At 63.5% G+C, this 17,936-nt stretch overlaps 1 protein-coding gene across 7 annotated transcripts; it reads left to right on the top strand.

The window, feature by feature from the left end:
- Positions 1–2,487: 2,487 nt before the first annotated feature.
- On the top strand, positions 2,488–7,906 carry LOC117650875. Of its 7 annotated transcripts, none has more exons than XM_034394496.1 (5): positions 2,488–2,642; positions 2,723–2,756; positions 2,853–2,903; positions 5,563–7,637; positions 7,725–7,906. In XM_034394496.1, exons 1-5 carry the CDS (start codon positions 2,583–2,585, stop codon positions 7,746–7,748), a joined length of 2,244 nt encoding a protein of 747 aa, XP_034250387.1. In that variant the 5' UTR covers positions 2,488–2,582; the 3' UTR covers positions 7,749–7,906. The 7 variants fall into 7 exon arrangements, with proteins under 7 accessions (XP_034250387.1, XP_034250386.1, XP_034250385.1 ...); XM_034394495.1 differs by having other exon boundaries at positions 5,560–7,637; XM_034394494.1 differs by having other exon boundaries at positions 2,832–2,903.
- The last annotated feature ends 10,030 nt before the right edge of the window (positions 7,907–17,936 follow it).

The raw sequence follows: 17,936 nt of genomic DNA, 5'->3' as shown, positions 1-17,936 counted from the left end.
GGCGCGCTGGCGCTACATCAGCACCTCGCCGCGAGCGGCCGCGAAGCACCAGGCCAGCGCGGCAGGGCGGCCGAGGCTCGGTGAAGCAGAAGGCACTGGGGCGCCATAACTCTCGCGATGAAATATCAAACTCTTGTCGTTGCCTTCGGGCTTCATCGGCCCTCCGAGAGGCCCTCCGAGAGGCCGGCAGGGCGCGGACGGCGGGAAGGAGGGGGGGGGGCTTCCCGGAAAGGTCACGATCACACCGCATTGCGTGGCGATGCCTTGGCGATGCCCGACTGGGCTCGGCTCCACACACGAATTTGCGTGGCGAAAACACCCGCTGCCTGGTGCCTGCGTTTGCCGCCAAACCGGAGAAGCCATGACTGCCTGAAAAAGGCCTGCCTGAATCAGACTTGCCTGCAGGAACGATGCAGGTCTCTATGCCAACCGCTTGCTGAGCAGGCGTGGCAGGCGTGGGCGCAGGCCAGGCCTCTCTTCCCCCTATCCGGGTGAGCTGTTTCAGCGAATAAGAGGAACGTGATGGGAAATCCAATCAAATGTATACTTTGCCTTTGAAAGCGTTTCCGCCCGCGTGCGTGGCGCGTTTCTTTGACGCGCTGCTGCCAAGGGATATTGGTTGCGATCATGGTATTAGAAAAAAAGAAGTGAATGCAACAGCGATATGACGCCGCATTATTCCCCCGTTAGAGATCAACCAGTCGTGTTCCACGCAACATTGACAGGATCGAGGACAGGATAGATCTAGGTCAGCGGTTCCCAACCTTGGGGTCGCGAAAAAATTTCGAGGGGTCGCGGCGAGGTGGTTGGGGTCGCCTGGGGTCGCGGCTGTTTCCCGGCTGGCAGAATTGTTCAAAACGGTCGAAAATGCCTTTGAAAACTCCTGTTTTAGGCCGACTTTAAGCAGCAACTGCGTCTGATCCAAGGCGGCATTTCGCCCTCCCTTAGCGGGCATTCGGTCTTTGGACCTTCCTTTAGCATGCCTTTGTTACGGAGTGCGATTATCGGCCTTAGTTTGGGAGCAGTATTGTCTCAAAGTGGATCAAAATGGCATTCAAAGGCATTTTTTACTGTTTTCATCAACTTTGAGACAATACTGCTCCCAAATTAAGGCCGATAATCGCACTCCGTAACAAAGGCATGTTAAAGGAAGGTCCAAAGACCAAATGCCCGTCGAGGGAGGACGAAATACCGCATCGGATCAGACGCAAAGGCTGCTTAAAATCAGCCCAAAACACGATTTTTCAAAGACATTTGTGACCGTTTTGATCAACTTTGTGGCAATACTGCTCCCAAACTATGGCAGATAATCACACTCCGTAACAAAGGCATGCTAAAGGAAGGTCCAAAGACCAAATGCCCGTTGAGGGAGGACGAAATACCGCCTCGGATCAGACGCAGTGGCTGCTTAAAGTCGGCCCAAAACACGATTTTTAAAAGACATTTGTGGCCGTTTTGATCAACTTTGCGGCAATACTGCTCCCAAACTAAGGTGGATTATCGCACTTTGTATCAAAGGCATGCTAAAGGAGGGGTCGCGTGGGGTCGCGAAATTTTTCCTGGGGGTCGCGGAAATTTTTTGTTACAAATTTGGGGTCGCGAACCGAAAAAGGTTGGGAACCGCTGGGATAGGTGCCACAATTGTGTGATCATCTGACAGAGCAACGTATCTTCATTGAGAATCCCACGGTAGATACACTGTTATGTACGAATGCCACACAATTTTGCCCCACAAAAGAAGGTATTCTGCGCTTGAAATTTGTGGAAGACATAAATGGATGAGACCGATGACCAGTCAGCCAAGTAAATACGCCAGCACTTCCTCTCCTCCCCCTTTTCCTCCTCCGCCCTCGCCCGCTGCTCTGCACTGACCCCGCGGCCCGGAGCCGGAAATTAACCACTTCGTACACACGGACGCACGGGCACGCCGTTTTTTTATCACCAGCGGACGAGCTCAACCTTGATTCCGGCTTATTACACACGTGCCACTGCGACGCTGTGCGACGCTCTGCGACGCCACTGGACATGATTGCGTCGATTTATGACACGGTGACACTGCGAGGAGGCGGGAGGGGAGGGGGAGGGAGGAGGGAGGAGGGGAAAGGGCCGCGGCCGGCGCCGACCGGCGGTCACTAGGTGCGAACAGAAAACAACCTGCTGGTTTCTTGCTCCCGAGCAATGCTCCAGTTGCACCAAAGGACCAGTCAGTTTGTGTACAGTTAGCTGAGATAGCTGAGGCGAGTCAAAGAATTCAGGACTTACGGATCAACTTCGACCTTGTTTGTAAATCCAAATGTGTACCAATGTGTCATTTACACTGTGGAAAACGCGGGGCCCCAGGTGAAAGGGTCACTCGAATGGACGGGAAGTCGCATGCCCCCTCCACCCACAGCGCACGCTCCGCACGCCCACGCGTCGCCGTGGGGCCGTGGGGCCGTGCGGTCGTCAGGCCCTGGTCAGGCCCTGGTCCGGCCCGGGCCCGGGTCAGGCCGCGAGCCTCGTCCTCATTTGCGGCCCGTCCCAGGCGCACTGCACCAGGCCGCCAGGCTGCCCCGCACCATGCCGATGCACTGACGGCCTCCATGACAGCCATGAGGGTGACGGTGCTGGCCCTGCTGCTCTCGGCGTCCTTCTCCTCGGCGGTGAGTGGAGCCCTCTCTCGGCGTTGGCGCACTGCAAGTCACTGACGTCACTGACGCCCTGCTTGTCCTTGCCGTTGCAGGTGGCCGCGGCCTTGAAGCGCGACACGCAGCCAGGTAGGTACTTTTGAAAAACAGCCTCAGTTAGATTCCAGTTGCCCGGCTGAGGCACCACGAGTCGTTTCATTTGAGTGGCCCAACTTTCTGTGCTAGATGGCGCTGCTGCCGGGGCCCTTGCGACGAGAGCGGCGCGCTCCGCAGAAGGTGAGGCAGGTCATGAGGGGGGCGCGTGGCGCCCGCGCAGAGCGCGCAGAGGGGTGGACGTGAGCCTGCCGGGCCTGCCTGGCGGCTCCGCGGGAGGACTCGGCGACATCGGCAAAAAGATCGGCGGCATGTTCGGAGGGGCGGCGGGGGGCGGGGGAGGCATCGGGGATGTCGGCAAGAAGATAGGCGATGCTCTGGGAGGAGGCATGGCGGGTCGGGCGTCTGGAGGAGGCTCGGGACTTGGCGGCATCGGAGACATAGGGAAGAGGATAAGGGGTATGCTCGGCGGAGGAAGTGGTGGCGGCGGTGGCGGCGTAGGCGACGTCGGAAAAAGAATCGGGGGTATGCTGGGTGGAGGTGGCGGTGGCGGAAGCGTTGGGGGAGGTGGTGGCGTAGGCGACATCGGGAAAAGAATCGGGGGTATGCTCGGCGGAGGCGGAGGCGGCGTGGGCGATCTCGGTAAACGGATGAGGGGCATGTTCGGCAACGTGTCCGTAGGTTCCGGGGGCATGACCGGTGGCCTGGGTGGCATTGGAGACATTGGAAAAAGAATTGGGGGTATGTTCGGCGGAGGAGGTAGCGTCGGTGGAAGCGGCCGAGGAGGTGATGGCGTAGGAGACATTGGAAAAAGAATCGGGGGTATGATGGGCGGAGGAGGTGTTGGTGGCCTTGGCGACCTTGGCAAAAGAGTCAGGGGCATGTTCGGCAACGTGTCCGTAGGTTCCGGGGGCATGACCGGGGGCCTTGGTGGCATTGGCGACATCGGCAAAAGAATCGGTGGCATGATGGGAGGCGGGGCCGGCGGAATCGGGGACCTGGGTAAACGAGTTAGGGGCATGTTCGGTAATGGGTCCTTGGGTGGTGGTATGGGTGGCGGACTGGGCGGTGTGGGAGACATCGGCAAGAGGATCGGGGGCATGTTTGGCGCAGGAGGGCCATCGGGGGGTAGCAACATTGGTAGGGGTATGCCAAGAGGATCGCCCCGGGCGATGGAGGGCTCCTGGGGTGCAGGTTCTATGGGAGGGTCCATGCGCCCACTGCCAGGGGGCTCCATGGAAGGGCCCTCCATGGGTGGACTGGGCGACATCGGCAAAAGGCTCGGCGGCATGTTTGGCGGTTCGTCGGGCAGCACCGCGGGCGGGGTCTCCATTGACAGACCAAGTCCCATGCCTGGTTTTCCGGGGACACGCGGCTCGTCAGGCGGTCCGTCGTTTTCTTTCGGCGGCAGCGACGGCAGGCCGCACCAGCGGGGAGGAGGCCACGGTGGCCACGGTGTCCAGGGCGGCCAGTGGGCGGCGCCGGGAGGCAACTTCTCCTTCCGACTGCCTCAGGCGGGCGGCTCCGCGTCCGGCGGCCTCGGCGGCGGCGTCATCGGGGGCATGATCGGCGGGGCGGTGGCGGCGATGGGGGGCGTCCTCGCCGCGGGGAAGGGCATGGTGGGCGGCATTCTGCGCGGGCCTGGGGCGCCGCCAGGCGTGGGCCTGAACGCGACTGCGGGGAGGATGCCCCCTGCCACAGGTGAGTTCGACGGGCCGGACGGGCCGGACGGGCCGCTGCCTGGAGGCGGACGCTGGGGACAGGCACCTGTGGAGGAGCACGGCACCATTAATTGGGCCGCGACTGGGGGGTGGGCAGGGCGCGGAGGCGGCGGTCTGGACGGCGGTCTGGACGGCGGGCTGGACGGCGGCGGGGAGGGCGCGGTCTTGGAAGGTGAAGTCGGGGTCGATGTGCTGGAGAAGAAAATGAGAGCGCGTTCAGAGCACACAGGCCGAGCTGGGCACGGTGCGATGGGCGGTGAACATTTTGACATGGGAGTCAGACCGCAAATTCCTTCCCTCGGACGCCGGCGTCCCGACGGGTCGCGCATCCAGTGGAATGCGGACGCTGGCGCCGACAGGGACGCGGGCGGTTACGGCGGTCCGGAGGGCGGCCGGGACGGGGACCTTGGCAACGCCAAGCCGTCTTCCGACGCCGGTTGGCGCGCAGGGCTTGGGGGAGAGATGGAGGAAGACGGAAATTTGGGGGTAACGGTGGGCGACGTGGAAGGCGCCTCGGGCTTCATCGCTGGCGCCGTGAGCGCACCTCCTCGCGGCCCGAGCGGGGGGCGGGGAGGGGCGGGGTGGGGAGTGGCGGGGCGGGGCGAGGCGGGGCGGGCTGAGGCGGGGCGTGGCGGGGCGGGGACCGGGGGCGGCGATGCGGCATCGGCCGTGATTACAGTGCCTGATCGAAACAGGCAGGGTGGCGTGGCGGGCGACGCGCCTTCGCGTGCTGAGTGGCGCGCGATCAACGACGAGATGTACGACATCAACTTGCGCAAGGGCCGGCCGGCCGGCGTTGAGGTCGCGGACGAGGCTGGAAGGTGGCGGGCGCTCGGCAGGCACCGACGAAGTGTCGGGGGGGACCAGGCAGGACTAGGCGACCCTCATGCCCCTCATGACCGCCAGGGGGAGCGCAGGGAGGAGGGGCCCGACGACGGCACGCCCGGCACGCCCGGCACGGACACACACCAGAGTAAGGGTCATCCACGCAGCGGTCGCGCTCTCGCATTACAAGAGTTTGCTCCTCGCTTGAAATCCGACCGCGCGACCGCGCCGGGACACCATGGCCTGCTGCTTGGCGGTCAGCCTGCACGCTTCACGATACTATCTTGTTTCAGAAGGCTCAGAAGGTGCCGAGCAGGACGAGCTGGAGGTGGCGGAGACCGCCAAGGAGAACCATTTGGGGGAGGGGTTGTCGGGCGAGGCCGAAGACGACGGCCTGAGCAACGCGACGCACGTGCATCGGCCGCACCTCGGGCCACACGTCCACGGCCACGACGGCAAGGCTGGTTGCTACGGCTACCGCTACCCCGTCGTCATCTACGTGACCACCACCACCGAGAGCAGCGACGACGGACAGAGCGAGCAGCTTCGCAGCAGGCGGCCAGCCCGGTCAAGGATGCGGATGCGCGGCAGGCGAGCCGCTGCGGAACGCCTGGGCCTCGGCCTGGCCAGTACGTCGCCTTCCTCGGCAGCAGTCGATCAGGATCAGGGCGACCGTGACGGGGAGGCCGCGGTGCAGGGCGGGCAGCTAGCCGCGGCCAACCCGCTGTACAAGTCCATCACCGACGTAGAGTTCAACGACCTGGACCACGCCAAGCTGGAGGCCTTGCTGGACGACGACGGCACGGCGCGCGTGCGGCGCGACACGGCCCCCGACGTCGAGGACGTCGATGTGGAGGCCGTGACGAAGAGCAGCATCCTGGACTACTCGATCCGCGACCTAGTCAAGCGTTGCGTGGACTCTATCGTGGGTGTTGCGCGAGGTGGGGGTGGTGGAGGCAACGGCGCCGGCGTCACCATCGCCAAGGAGGGCATCAGCCTCGGCAGGACCGCCATCGACGGAGGCGTGCAGGTGGCGAAGATGATCGTGCAGGCCTTCCGGGACCTCGGAACGACTTCCAGCCTCGTCGGCGACGTGCAGCCCCTGGACAGTGTCGTCCTGGACGATGGCGCGAGCCGTCAGCGGCGGGACGCCATCACCAACATCAAGAAGAACCTGAAGACCAAGGGCGAGGTCCTCATGTCGCGCGGCAACGACGTCGGGGAGAAGATAAACGACCGCATGGACAACATGTTCGGCGAGAGCAAGCTGTACCAGAAGGTCAAGGAGATGATCATGACGGCCATGGGGAAGGCCGTGCAGACCGCCGCGTCGGCGGCCACCAGTTCCAGCAGGCGGCGTCGCGACACCGCTGGGGCCGTCGAGCCCGCCCAGGGCGAGGCGCCGGGCATCCCGCGGGGCACCCCGCGGCCCAGGAAGGGCAAGGAGGCCATCCTGGCGCGCGTCCTGGCCGACCTGGACAACATCCCCGGCAGGCGCATTGCCAAGCTGGTGGTCAGCAAAGCCAGCAAACGCGAGGACGTCCAGGACGGCGACGAGGAACGTGCCAGGCCCGAGGACGCAGAGGGAGAGGCGGCGGACATGCTGATGTCGAAACGGTCTCGGCGCGCCACTCCGACCACGACGACGGAGGCGTCATCCGAGGAGGACGACGACGAAGAGACCAGCACGGACGACAACGCGACCCGCGAGGTAGACGAACGGCCGGCGCTGTCCACGGAAGCGCCCAAGAGGGACATCGGCGCGGAGCTGGGAGTGAGGAGGCGCCGCGACGCCGTGCTCGTCAAGAGGGACGTCGCGGAGGACGTGCGCAATATCACGGACCGGATCGTGCAGAGAGGCAAAGAAATGGTGGCCAAGGTGAAGCAGGCCATCGACGAGGTGGTGAAAAAGATCCAGGCGGGCAGGGCCCAGACGCCTGGCGCTGCGGGCGCTGCGGGCGCTGCGGGCGGTGCTGGCGCAGCACCGGAAGCTCAGGGAAAGGCAAGCATGCCGACTGACATGACTGCACCCGTGCCGCAGACTCCGCAGACGGCACCCGAAGCAGCCGGGACGACCGTGGATAAACCTGAGCCCGAAATGCCTTCAGACAACGCCTCCATGGAGGACGTCGAGGAGAAACCTGCCGCCAGACGCCGAAGGGACACCGCCGCCCTGCGCCTCGGCCTTGGCCGCGTGCAGTGGCTGCTGGGGATGCCGAACAAGGTGCTTCCGAACAAGGGAGGCAGCGACGTCGCGCCCCTCGCCACATTCGGCCCCGATGGAAAGTATGTGCCAATCGAAGAGCCTTCGGAGGAAGACGATTCGAGCGCGGAGGAAACTTCGACGGAAGACCCGAAGTACACGCCCAGTGTAAGTGCAACACTGCAGCGTACTGCAGGTACCTCGCAACCATCAGCATGGAGCTCTCATCTAACGCACGTCTGTTTTGTCTTTCAGGGGAGTCTCAACTTCGTCGAGTAGGAAGGCCCAGGCAGGTCCCACCGAGGCGCCCACCGAGGGCAGGGCGGTGCCTTCGAAAGCGGCACGCCGCGGAGGCTACCCCTGCGACGAACCTGTTGTCTGGAAAAATTGGAACAGATAAAAGCAAAGCCAGAAAATAAAACGATAATAAAAATAAATATCGTGCTGTCTACTTGGACAAAATCTTTTCAGGCTAAACAGATGAAAAACACTCCATTTCGTGGATTGTGTGCGCTCCCTGCTCGATTGCAAAGACATTCATTGAAATTTGGGCCAATTTTGCGGGGGCCCAACGATGTGCGCAGGTTTGCCTCGCGGGGCAGTGTCCGTGACGGTGGCGCGCTGCAGGCTGCAGGACGAGAGGCGGCGCAGCGCGCGCAGCGGACCGGCAACCGATTGCCATTCTTTCGCCGCTGCCGCCGCTGCCGCCGCCAATCAAAGAGGAAAGGAAAACGCGCCGGACGCGAGGCTGACGAGCTGAGTCGGCTGCCCCCGCCCCGCCCCGCCCCGCGCCGCCCCCGCTCCCGCTCCACACCCTTGCCCCCGCCCCCCGTTTGATCGCCAAGTGGATGCTAATCAGCCTGATTCCCTTACCCGCGGCCGCGCCTTTGCCGGGGCCGTTCGCGGTACGCCTTTCTTTCGCTGGGCAGGACCGCACAGTGGGCCAGAAGACCGGTGGAGGCGGTCAAAACTCTAGACGCGTTTTGAGCTGCAGAGTCGATAAACAGGGCTCAAACCAAACATGTGACCCCACCAATGAATTGCTCTCCGAACGAGGAATCCATTATTGGTGGGGTCACTCGGTTGGTTCGAGACCTGTTTAGCGACTCTGGAGCTCAAAACGCGTCTAGAGTTTTGGGGCCGCCTCCACCGGTCTTCTGGCAAATCCACTGAGCGGCCGCTGCAGGACTGCCTTCCGGCCGGACCGAGGCGCTCTTGCGCGGCTCCGTCCGTGATGACATTCGCGCGCAACTAAGCCTCTCGCAGCTGGTGTGTTGGTTTGTCGTGGCCGCTGACGAGGGGTCGGACGTCCCCTGGACGTCCCCTGTGTGACAACTCCAGCGCGGCGATGACGCAGCCTGTCGGAATTGTTTCGGGAAAGCGTGGCTTGGTTTGGGCTCGGCTCAAGCGGAGGGAGACACGCCGGGAATGTGCTGCCTCAGTTTTTCCCCGAAGCTGGGCGATGTGGTGGGCGGGGAGTGGTGGGCGAGGTGGTTGGCGAGGAGGTGGGCGGAGCAGGAGAAGATAAGTTTGTCCGGACAGCTGTGGGTGGGCGAGGCGACGCGTGGGAACGCGGGGTCTGGCCGCCATCCGTCTGATTCACGCGTCAGGCGACAATTGGCCCATTGGCCCGGCTGCGCCTGGGCTGCGCGGCTCAAAGACTCCCTCCTTGTTTTGGCCCCCCTCTTTCCGTCTTACCCTTTCGGCCGCCGGAAACTAACGCCACTTTCCCGCGCCGCGCGACACGCCAAAAACCACGGACCGATTAAACCATTATTCAAATGAGCACATGCAGCGCGCGCGGCGACCGCCGTCGAACAGAAAATAGCTGCAATTTGCGGTAATTTCCGATAAACGGAGCAGTGGTCTGCGCCCCCTTTTTTGATACCACGCCGCCGTTCACCCCGCCTCGCGCGCCTCGCTCGCAGGGTGGCATTTCTTTTATTTGCCCCAAAGACCTATTTCGGCGGGCCAGCGGGTCTGGCTGGATTCATATGAGCCCACACTGTTTGCGCTCGCCTCACCTGGAGACTAGGCCTGCCGGCGCTGAGGCGAGGCGAGGCGACGCGCGCCCTCGGCGAGGAGATACTCGCAGACAAAATTCGAATCCTATAGGATTCCTGTATATAAGATCCTATAAGATCCTTCCTGCTGCTGCGGCCACCTCCCCGAGTCTCGCCTAGTCTTCCTCAGCCTCTCCTAGCCTCGCCTCTCCTAGCCTCGTCCAGCCTCCCCTACGCACGGCCGACGCGTGGGGGAAGGCGCGCCTGGGCGCGCCCCACCCTCCATCGCGTCGACCCGCGGCGCCGCACGGCGCACCTCCTCCGGCCATGCCACCCTGGCACTGGAAATATGAAAAATATGCGAGGCAAATCATATACGCCGCACGACCAAGGGCGAAAAATTACAACGCAATTTTTCCGAAGTTTTCTTAAGGGTGCTGTAATGTTTGCGATGATAGGGCCTTTTTTTACACCGCTCCTGCTGCTCTTACTGTTCGTGTCTTGGGTGTTTCAACCTCAGCCACTGTTCCAGCACAGGACACTCAAGTCCTTCCCCCTCCCACGAAAAGTACATTCAGTGTATACACTTCATCACTTCCCCTCTTTCCCGGTGACGTTGTCCTCCCTGCGCGCTCGGCGCCGAGATAAGACTCCTAATCTGTCAAGTCGCCTTAAAGAGGAAAAGTGCAAAAGAAGCTGGTGGCGCCTCGCGACGAGCCTAGCGTAGCCTGGCGAGGCCGCCGCGGAGGGCAATGAAGTGAGCGGCATGAACGTCGTGTTAAAACGCGCGTTTTGCGGCGCGGCCGCCGCTTTTCATCCCTCCCCTCGGCGCTTTTTCATCGTCCCTGCTTCGACGCGACTGGCCGTCCGATGCGGTGCGGTGGCAGGGCCGGTGGCAGGGCCGGTGGCAGGGCCGGTGGCAGGGCCGGTGGCAGGGCCGGTGGCAGGGCCGGTGGCAGGGCCGGTGGCAGGATCGCCGGGGCAAAAGCAGTAGTACCTTGGATGCCGAGGACAGGCAGCTCATGCAAAATGGACCCATTTTCCTGCCCCCGCCGGTTGGCCGGGGTTGGCCGGGTATCCCCTGGCACTGCCTTCGCCGTACAGCGTCTCTCTCCTCCCCCTCCTCCCACGGTGACATCTGCGGAGGCGCGTCCTGGCCGTGAGGCTACCCTGCTACCCACGATTACCCTTCATTTAGAGGCACAGCGGCCAGCAGAGCGGTGCCGGCGGGAAGGGCAAACCATAGAACTGCGATCCGAGAAACTTTTGATTCCAGAGAATCGGCTTCAGTGTAATTCCTCTGGCGAAGAATCTTAAAAAAGTTTTCACAGTACGGCGCGCCGTTGTATTCTATCGCACCAACAGACTACCAACGCACTAATTTATGAAAGCTTCAATTTAACTTAAACTAAATATTTGGATCTTACTGACTCATGGGGGAGAGCTTCGGTTTGCATTCCATTTCTTCCCTCGCCACCCGAGTCTCGGGTGGCGCCCCGCTCGCAGGTGTGTGCGTGGCGGCGTGGCGGGGACGGGCGCGTTTCGCGCGTGTTCTCGGTTCGCTCGGTGCACGTCGCCCCGCCCCGCCTCGCCCCACCCCACCCCACCCCGCCCCGCTACACCACGCCACATCACACCACGTCCTGGTCCGGTCCACCCGGCCGTAGCACGCGCCGCCTAACTAGGGTGGCAAACCGGCTAGGCTCCAGGCTGCGGGCCTGCGGGCCTAGGTGCTGGGGGCCTTGCCGGGCCATGCCGGGCCTCGCCTTGGAAGATGTAGGCAAACATTGAAATACAGGTCCCACCCTCCCCGCCACAAACGGTGTTTGGATTCGGGGCTGGATTGGCGGCGGTGGCGTGCGTGGGCCGGAGAGAGAGATGGTGAGATAGAGGGGAGGGAGGCACATCTCAACACAGCCATCAACACGGAACAGCCCATGCCCATGTCCGACGCGTCTCAGAAATAGGCACGCCGGCACGCTGCTGTGGGTGGGCAGCCACTGCTACCGATCGCTACGCGGGAACAGACAGCTAAAAAAACATCAAGGTTCAGGGAATGTTGCAGCCGGTTGCAGCGACCGGTAGTTCGGCCGGTAGTTCCCGACTGGCAAACTTGGCAAATTTCTACGGTGGCTCGGGAGATGACAAGGAGGGATTCTACAGTGCTTGCTTTATTTAGCGCACTTCGGCATGTTGGACATCCCGCCAGTCCAGCAGGACTCTTTTCCTGGCGTGTCGGCGAGAGACTGCGATTAAATTTAGATGGCTGCCGGTATTGGAGTTTAGCCGTGATTACATCTGATTATCGCTTGCCGAGTCGCTTGCTCGGTGCGCTCGGTTGCACCGCCAGCCCGCGCCAAGCCGCCCCGCCTGACTAGCGGTAAGTGTGACGAACGACGTGCCCGCGTCCCACAGAGGCCCGTGCGGCGCCTGTACACGGCGGATGTGCAGACGGAGCGCGCTGGAGTGCACGCCGGGCCGGGGCGGGGCGGACGCGTACTTCCAAAGTTTCGCCGACATACATCACGGCGGAGTCATAACTTTGAGGATATACGGTGCGGCCAAATTATTCGCGGTGCTCTTTGAATAATGACGCGGGCATTCGTCTGCGGCGGGGCGGGGCGGGGCGGGCGGGGCGGGGCGAGGCGGGGCGGGGCGGGGCGGGGCGGGCTGCGGCGGTGCGACGTCACTTCGGCGTGGTCTAGCCTTTCAAGGTAAGTCAAGTGCAACGCATGATGCCCAGTGTGACGCACTGCGTGCCAGAAACCAGGGTGGTCATGAGCGTCACACACGTCTGGAGTTGTGCTTGAGTCGGACTCGAGTCGAACACGCGACGGTCTTGTAAGGGTTCTCGCTTAGAACCCTCTGAGGACTGTAGAGCTCGAAGGGTCCCGCCCTCTGCGCCCTCCAGTCCTCGGCGCGGCCGGCCCGCCCTGTGCGACGTAGGGGGAAGAGCGATGTGCGGCCCGATCGGCCGTCCGGCTGCACACTGCGCGTCGCTGCGCGTCGGGCACGCAAACGCAACAAGCTGCGGCGCGCGGGCCTCAGCCTCAGCCTCGCGGGTTCGGGGTTGCAGTGCGGCGGGCCGCGTTCCTCGCGCGCAGCGTACATCGCATTCCACGCCAACAAGGCGAAACTATCCCCGCGGCCTCGAGCGAGGCCTCCCTCGGGGCTGCTGCGGGCCGGCGGCTCGCGAGAGCGCCGCGTTCAGCTAAACCAGCCAAACCAAGTATCGGCGAGCACCACCGCGATGAATGCGAGTCTTTGCCTCCAACATTCCGTCGGTCACACAGTCCGCCCCGTCCCGCCTTGCCTCGCCCCGCCCCGCCCCGCCCCGCCCCGCCCCGCCCCGCCCCACCCCACCCCGCCCCGCCGGCCCACCTAGGGTTATTAACAGCCCGGTCTCAAGGCCCCCTTAACGACCTGCCCGGCCTTTAATTCGCTGCCGTGTTCCCGGCGCGTCGCTGCCTCGCTGCAGACCAGACGGCGGCCTCAAAGGGCGCGGACCTCGGCGCCTTCACGGAGACCCTCGGCGTCGCCGTCGTCGTGTTCAGATCGCTCGATAAGTGGCGACACTTAAGGCCAGCAGCTTCCTGTCCAGCAGAGCAGTTTAGACCGACGGCGGTAATGCGCGCTGCGCCGCCCGGGCCTTCGCGCCGCGGTCACCGCCATTTTATGTCGGGACTGCGACATAAGAGGAGGAGGAAGGACGGCCGCTCTCTGTCCGGCCAGCCCAGCCAGCCCAGACCAGCCAGCCCAGGCCAACCCGCCGCAAGCTGGGCGCGGCGTTCCGAACTGGCTTTCCTCCTAAAACTCGATTCCTCCTCCTTCCTTCTTCCCTCCTTCGGCCTCCACGAAACACTTGAATCCGATTAGGATAGTCGGTTTAGAGTGTCCCGCCGCGGCTAATGCATTCCGGGGTGCAGGGTAGGGGGAGTGGGAGGGGTCGCTTAGCGGCTCGCTTAGCGGCGCAGTGGTGGCTGCCTGCACGCTGCCCGCATGCCGCCTGGCTGCTCTGGCCGCCCACTTTAGCGATCGCCGCGGCGAGATACGCCGCCGACGCGTGTCTGCAACACATGTCACGGGGCGCGGCAGCGGGCAGCGCCGGGCAGCGCGCCCGCCGGAGCGAGGGTAGGCCTCCCGCGGTGCGCGGGGGTTGGGCGGGCCGGCCTGGCCGCCGCTCGCAGGCGGCGAGGGCGGCGAGCCGAACGACCGCGTTGTTGGCTTGCAGGCTGCTGGCCGCGCTGGCGCGGGGCGGCCCCGACCAAAAGAATATTGCCCCGCCACGCCAACGCCCCTCCAGTGCGAAAACGCGGACCGATCACTTTAAAGGGAAATCACATGCAAATTGGCCTCGCCTCGCCCTTCGCTAGCGCGCTAGCGGAGCTTCCCACGCCACCCTCCTTGCTCCGCGGCGCCGCTTGCTCCCGACACGCGTTCACGGGGCCTTCGGCCCTTTGTGCTCGCATCGGCGGGGGACCGGCGGACTGGCTGCGGAACCGGGGAACCGCGCGGAGCGTTCCCGGGTTCCTCCCGGCGACTTGACTTGTCGGGCCGCCAATGCAGCCAAGGTCCTGTGTTCCAACCCACCTGTCATCTCGCCGACGGCAACATTGTTGGTGACGGCGGCGCGCTATCGTCCCAGGAAGTCGAAAAAACTTTGGTGACGCTGGTATTCGAACGCCGGCCTGCGGTAACTCGATCCCACGTCGCTAACCTCTCGGCTACACCGGTGATAGGAACGAATGTTCCATCGCGTTTCTGAACTGCTGTGGTAGTCTGATAGCTGTAAGGTCGGACAAAAAGAGGTCGTAGAAAAATATAACAGCGGGAAGGAGGTCAGACGAATTTCGACAGGTCGGACAAAAAGAGGTCGTACAAATGATGTACTCCGGAAATTTCCTATGCCCCCCCCCCACACATACACACACACGCTGCTTCCCTTACCCTCCCCAACACCCCTGCGGGCCGTGCGGCGCAGCAAGAGGGATGGCCGAGGGGAGGAATTGATGACCACGACACGGCCAGAATTGATACAAGTGGGGGACAAAATAAAGACAAAACGCTAGGGGCGGGGAGGGAGGCCCACTGCGCAGGCTGCAGGGGAATCGAGATGCACCTTTGGGAAGCATTGCAGTGGATTTCCCGTGAGAGTGGGGCAGCGAGGTAGCGAGGGGCGGCGGGCAGAGTGATCAGAGACTTCCGCAGCGCGCGATCCGTCACAGAGGCTCGGCCGGCCGGCCGACGGAAAAAAAGGCGAGCCTTCATTACTAATGAACGTTTTGAGCACGGAGAAACGGGAGGAACGAGCGGGAGCTCGCGACACCCTCGACCTCCTAAAATGAAAATGAGGTCGGTGTGTGGCCGGCCATCTTTGTGGCCTCGTCGTGGGGCTGAGGTGTCAAGTTTCTGGCGTGGCCTAAGACTGCCTGAGATAAAACCGTCAAACCGTGCAAATTTTCAGCCGATTCACAGGCAGGTGCAGTTTGGCCAGGTTGGACAAACGACGAGCACCGGGTCAGCAGGACGGGTAGCAAGGCCAGGCTTCTCCGGCGCAGGCTTGGGCGCAGGGCTGCGCACTCATTGCCCTTGGTCGTGGCCCCAGCTGCTGGGGGGGCGCCACGCCGCGCCGCGCCGAGACGGGGCACTCTAAGTGGATTGAGAAGCCAGACGGTTGGTGCCCCTGCACTCCGCACTTGGAAGTGCCGCGCCCTGTGCGTTCGCGGCGTTCGCGGTGTTCGCCGGCGTTCGCGGCGGGGACACGGAAGAGGCGGCCTTATTTATTGCGAGGCAAAACGCGTCTAAACACGCCGGAATATAAGGCGGAGGGCGGTCGCGGAGCGGCGGGAAAAAAGGAGGGCGCTGCAGTATATCACCGGCACTCCGCGGCCTGGCGCGGCAGCAGCTCGCGGCGCAGCGTGGCACGGCGCGGCACGGCACGGTGTGCCTTTTCAACATCCGCTGCCTCGGAGGTCGCTCCGGTCAGCATCCCGGTGTTCAACAGTCCGACAGGACGCTACACCGCTTGGCACTCGACGAAGCCTCTAAAAGCACAACGCGGCCTCTGTTTTTAGACCAGTCGGAGTCGACTGGCCGCCTCCTCGGATAGCGCGCGATCGATAGATTATGTCGTCTAGTGGGATGCCTTTGTTCGGCGAGACCGAGGCCGCCCGGCTTGCCGCCCGGCTTGCCGCCCGGCCTCGCAGCCTTGTAGCATAAATTGAAATGTCATACCGCGATCGGCTGAGGCCGGCCGAGGCCCCAGCGGCCGGGAAGGAGTGGGAGGGTGAGATGTGATCGCGCCGCCCTGCCCTGCCCACCTACCGGCTACCGGGAGGACATTGTCGGCTGGAAATTATTGTGCAGCGCGGCGGGAAAAGAAGAGGGGACGTTCCGGGATAAATACGTCTGGAGCGGAGGGCGGAAGGGGGAAGGGGGAGCGGCAGTGCCGCGGCAGAGCCCACAGGAAATGGGAAGGCGCGCGAAATGAAGGCGGCTCTTGTTGCCGAGGAATGAATTAAAAATTCAATACGGCCCCCTCCCGGACTCTCGCTGCCCCTCGCCGCCCCCGCACCACCCCTTCGCGCCGTTTGAAAAAGTACGCTTAAATGTGTTTTGTGCCTTTGGCGCCGCGGCGGGGCGGGTGGCGGCCGGTGGCTCGCCGGTGATGAGCGAGCGCGGCCTCCCCGCCTCCCTCTCGCCGCCCGTGCCTTGACTTGTTATTTCGCCTTGGCGCTCAGCACGCTCAGGCTCCCCGGGTAGCGGCTGGAGGGCTGGAGAGGCTACTACGGCCGGCCCAGGCACGGCCCTGCGCTTGCAGCACAGCAAGGCAGCAGGGCGGCCGTGGCCGTGGGCCAGCCGAGGAGTGCCGGACCAGATTGGCTTGGCGTCCCGAGCCCAGCTTCAGCCTTCGGTCGGCTCCCTACCGTCGCAGCGGTCCCACCTCAAAGAGGAAGCCAGGAAAACAGGGAAGCCGATGTGCCGGGGTCGCACTTACCTGCGGATTCTGGATTCGCACAGGCGCCTGGAGCAGTCTACTGCTGCCTGAGCTCACCGTCGGCCCGCGCGGGGGACGACGCTGCGCGCCGCGACGCACCGACTCCCCGGCGCCCGGAGGCCGAGCCAACGGCGCCCCGGGGCCGGCCCTCCCCCGCCCCGCACCTCCCCGCTGGCACGCACATTCCGGGCCGCCCTGTCCAGAAACAGCGCAAGGAGGAAGGTCACCTTCCGTCGCAAAACGACAGAATGACGTTTCGTAACAACCGGGGCTTACACAAAAGAAACGCGCCGAATTTTGTTTTGTGGTTAACGGGAGGTTCGGCCGCCCCTGGAGGCCCACGTCCCTGTCGTCCTTTGTTCTTCGCGGCGGCACCCCGCGGTGCCTGCACTGCGCGTGTCGGGCCGCCCCTGCGCCCTGCGCCCCTGCGACGCAGCGGTGCCACTGCACTGACTACGCCCTAATCACGGCGTCTGGATCCGGGTCGTGCAGGTCGTGCAGGCCATCCAGGCCTTCGTTTCCGCCCGGCCTGCGCGCAGGCGTGCCCGCGACCGTGTAGTGCCCGGCACGTTGCGTGCGTGCGCGCCCGTGCGTGGGCTCGACCTGCAAACTCATTCCAAATAGGGCCTCGTCGTGCTGTCCCTGTCCCTCCCGCACCCGCCCCACGGTGCGCCCCACTGGTGGGACAGAGACGCTCTTCGAAATCAGCCGGCTGGTTTATGGCGGAGAGACGCACGCGCGTGTTTGACGGTGCGGTGCACGCGCTCCGGGGCGACGCCGCGCGCTCCACTGGGAAGGCTGGCGCGGCGAGGGAGACCCGCTCGGTGCGTCTTCTCGCTGGTGGCGGCCAGGACGTCCTGGAGGGCAACAAGTGTAGGACTGGCTGGTTCGGGGTGACGCGTTACGGCGCGGCGATGCGAACTCGACTTGCTGCGCCTAAGTGCCTGTAATGTATCGCGCCTAACAAGTTGCCGGCTCGCTCCACCCCACCCCACCCGACTCCCATTTCAAAACCACCCCATCACGCTCCCCCTTTAGACCCTCTCCGCAGCCCTTCGCGCAGAAGGTCATTTTTATATTTTCAATTAAGATGTGTACCCAACGATGCTTCAAGTGCGAATGGCGGAGACGGGGAGGGACGAGGGACCGGTAATAAAGGGAGAGAGTGAGTGGGAGCGGGCCTGAGGCCTGAGGCGGAACAGGAGTTGGATAAACGTTGACTGGTAGTCTGCGTACCACCCAGGCGAGTTGCGGCTGCTTCGGCTTGCCTGTCCGTCCGCTGTGTCCCCTTGATGCGCCCTGTGCCTCGCCCTGTGCGGCCCTGTGGCTTCTGTGATCCGTCCATTCAATTCGCGAGGACGAACACGGAGCACTGCACTGTCACCCATGAAACCTCCCCATGTTTGTAACTCCTGGCAAGACTTCTCCCGCAGGGACTGAGCCAGAGGGGACGGGGCGTGTTGTTGT

Source organism: Thrips palmi, unplaced genomic scaffold (genome assembly GCF_012932325.1).
Source record: "Thrips palmi isolate BJ-2018 unplaced genomic scaffold, TpBJ-2018v1 HiC_scaffold_5, whole genome shotgun sequence".
Taxonomy (NCBI): domain Eukaryota; kingdom Metazoa; phylum Arthropoda; class Insecta; order Thysanoptera; family Thripidae; genus Thrips; species Thrips palmi.
Note: the sequence above shows the minus strand (reverse complement) of the source record. Positions and strands in the feature narration are given on the sequence as shown.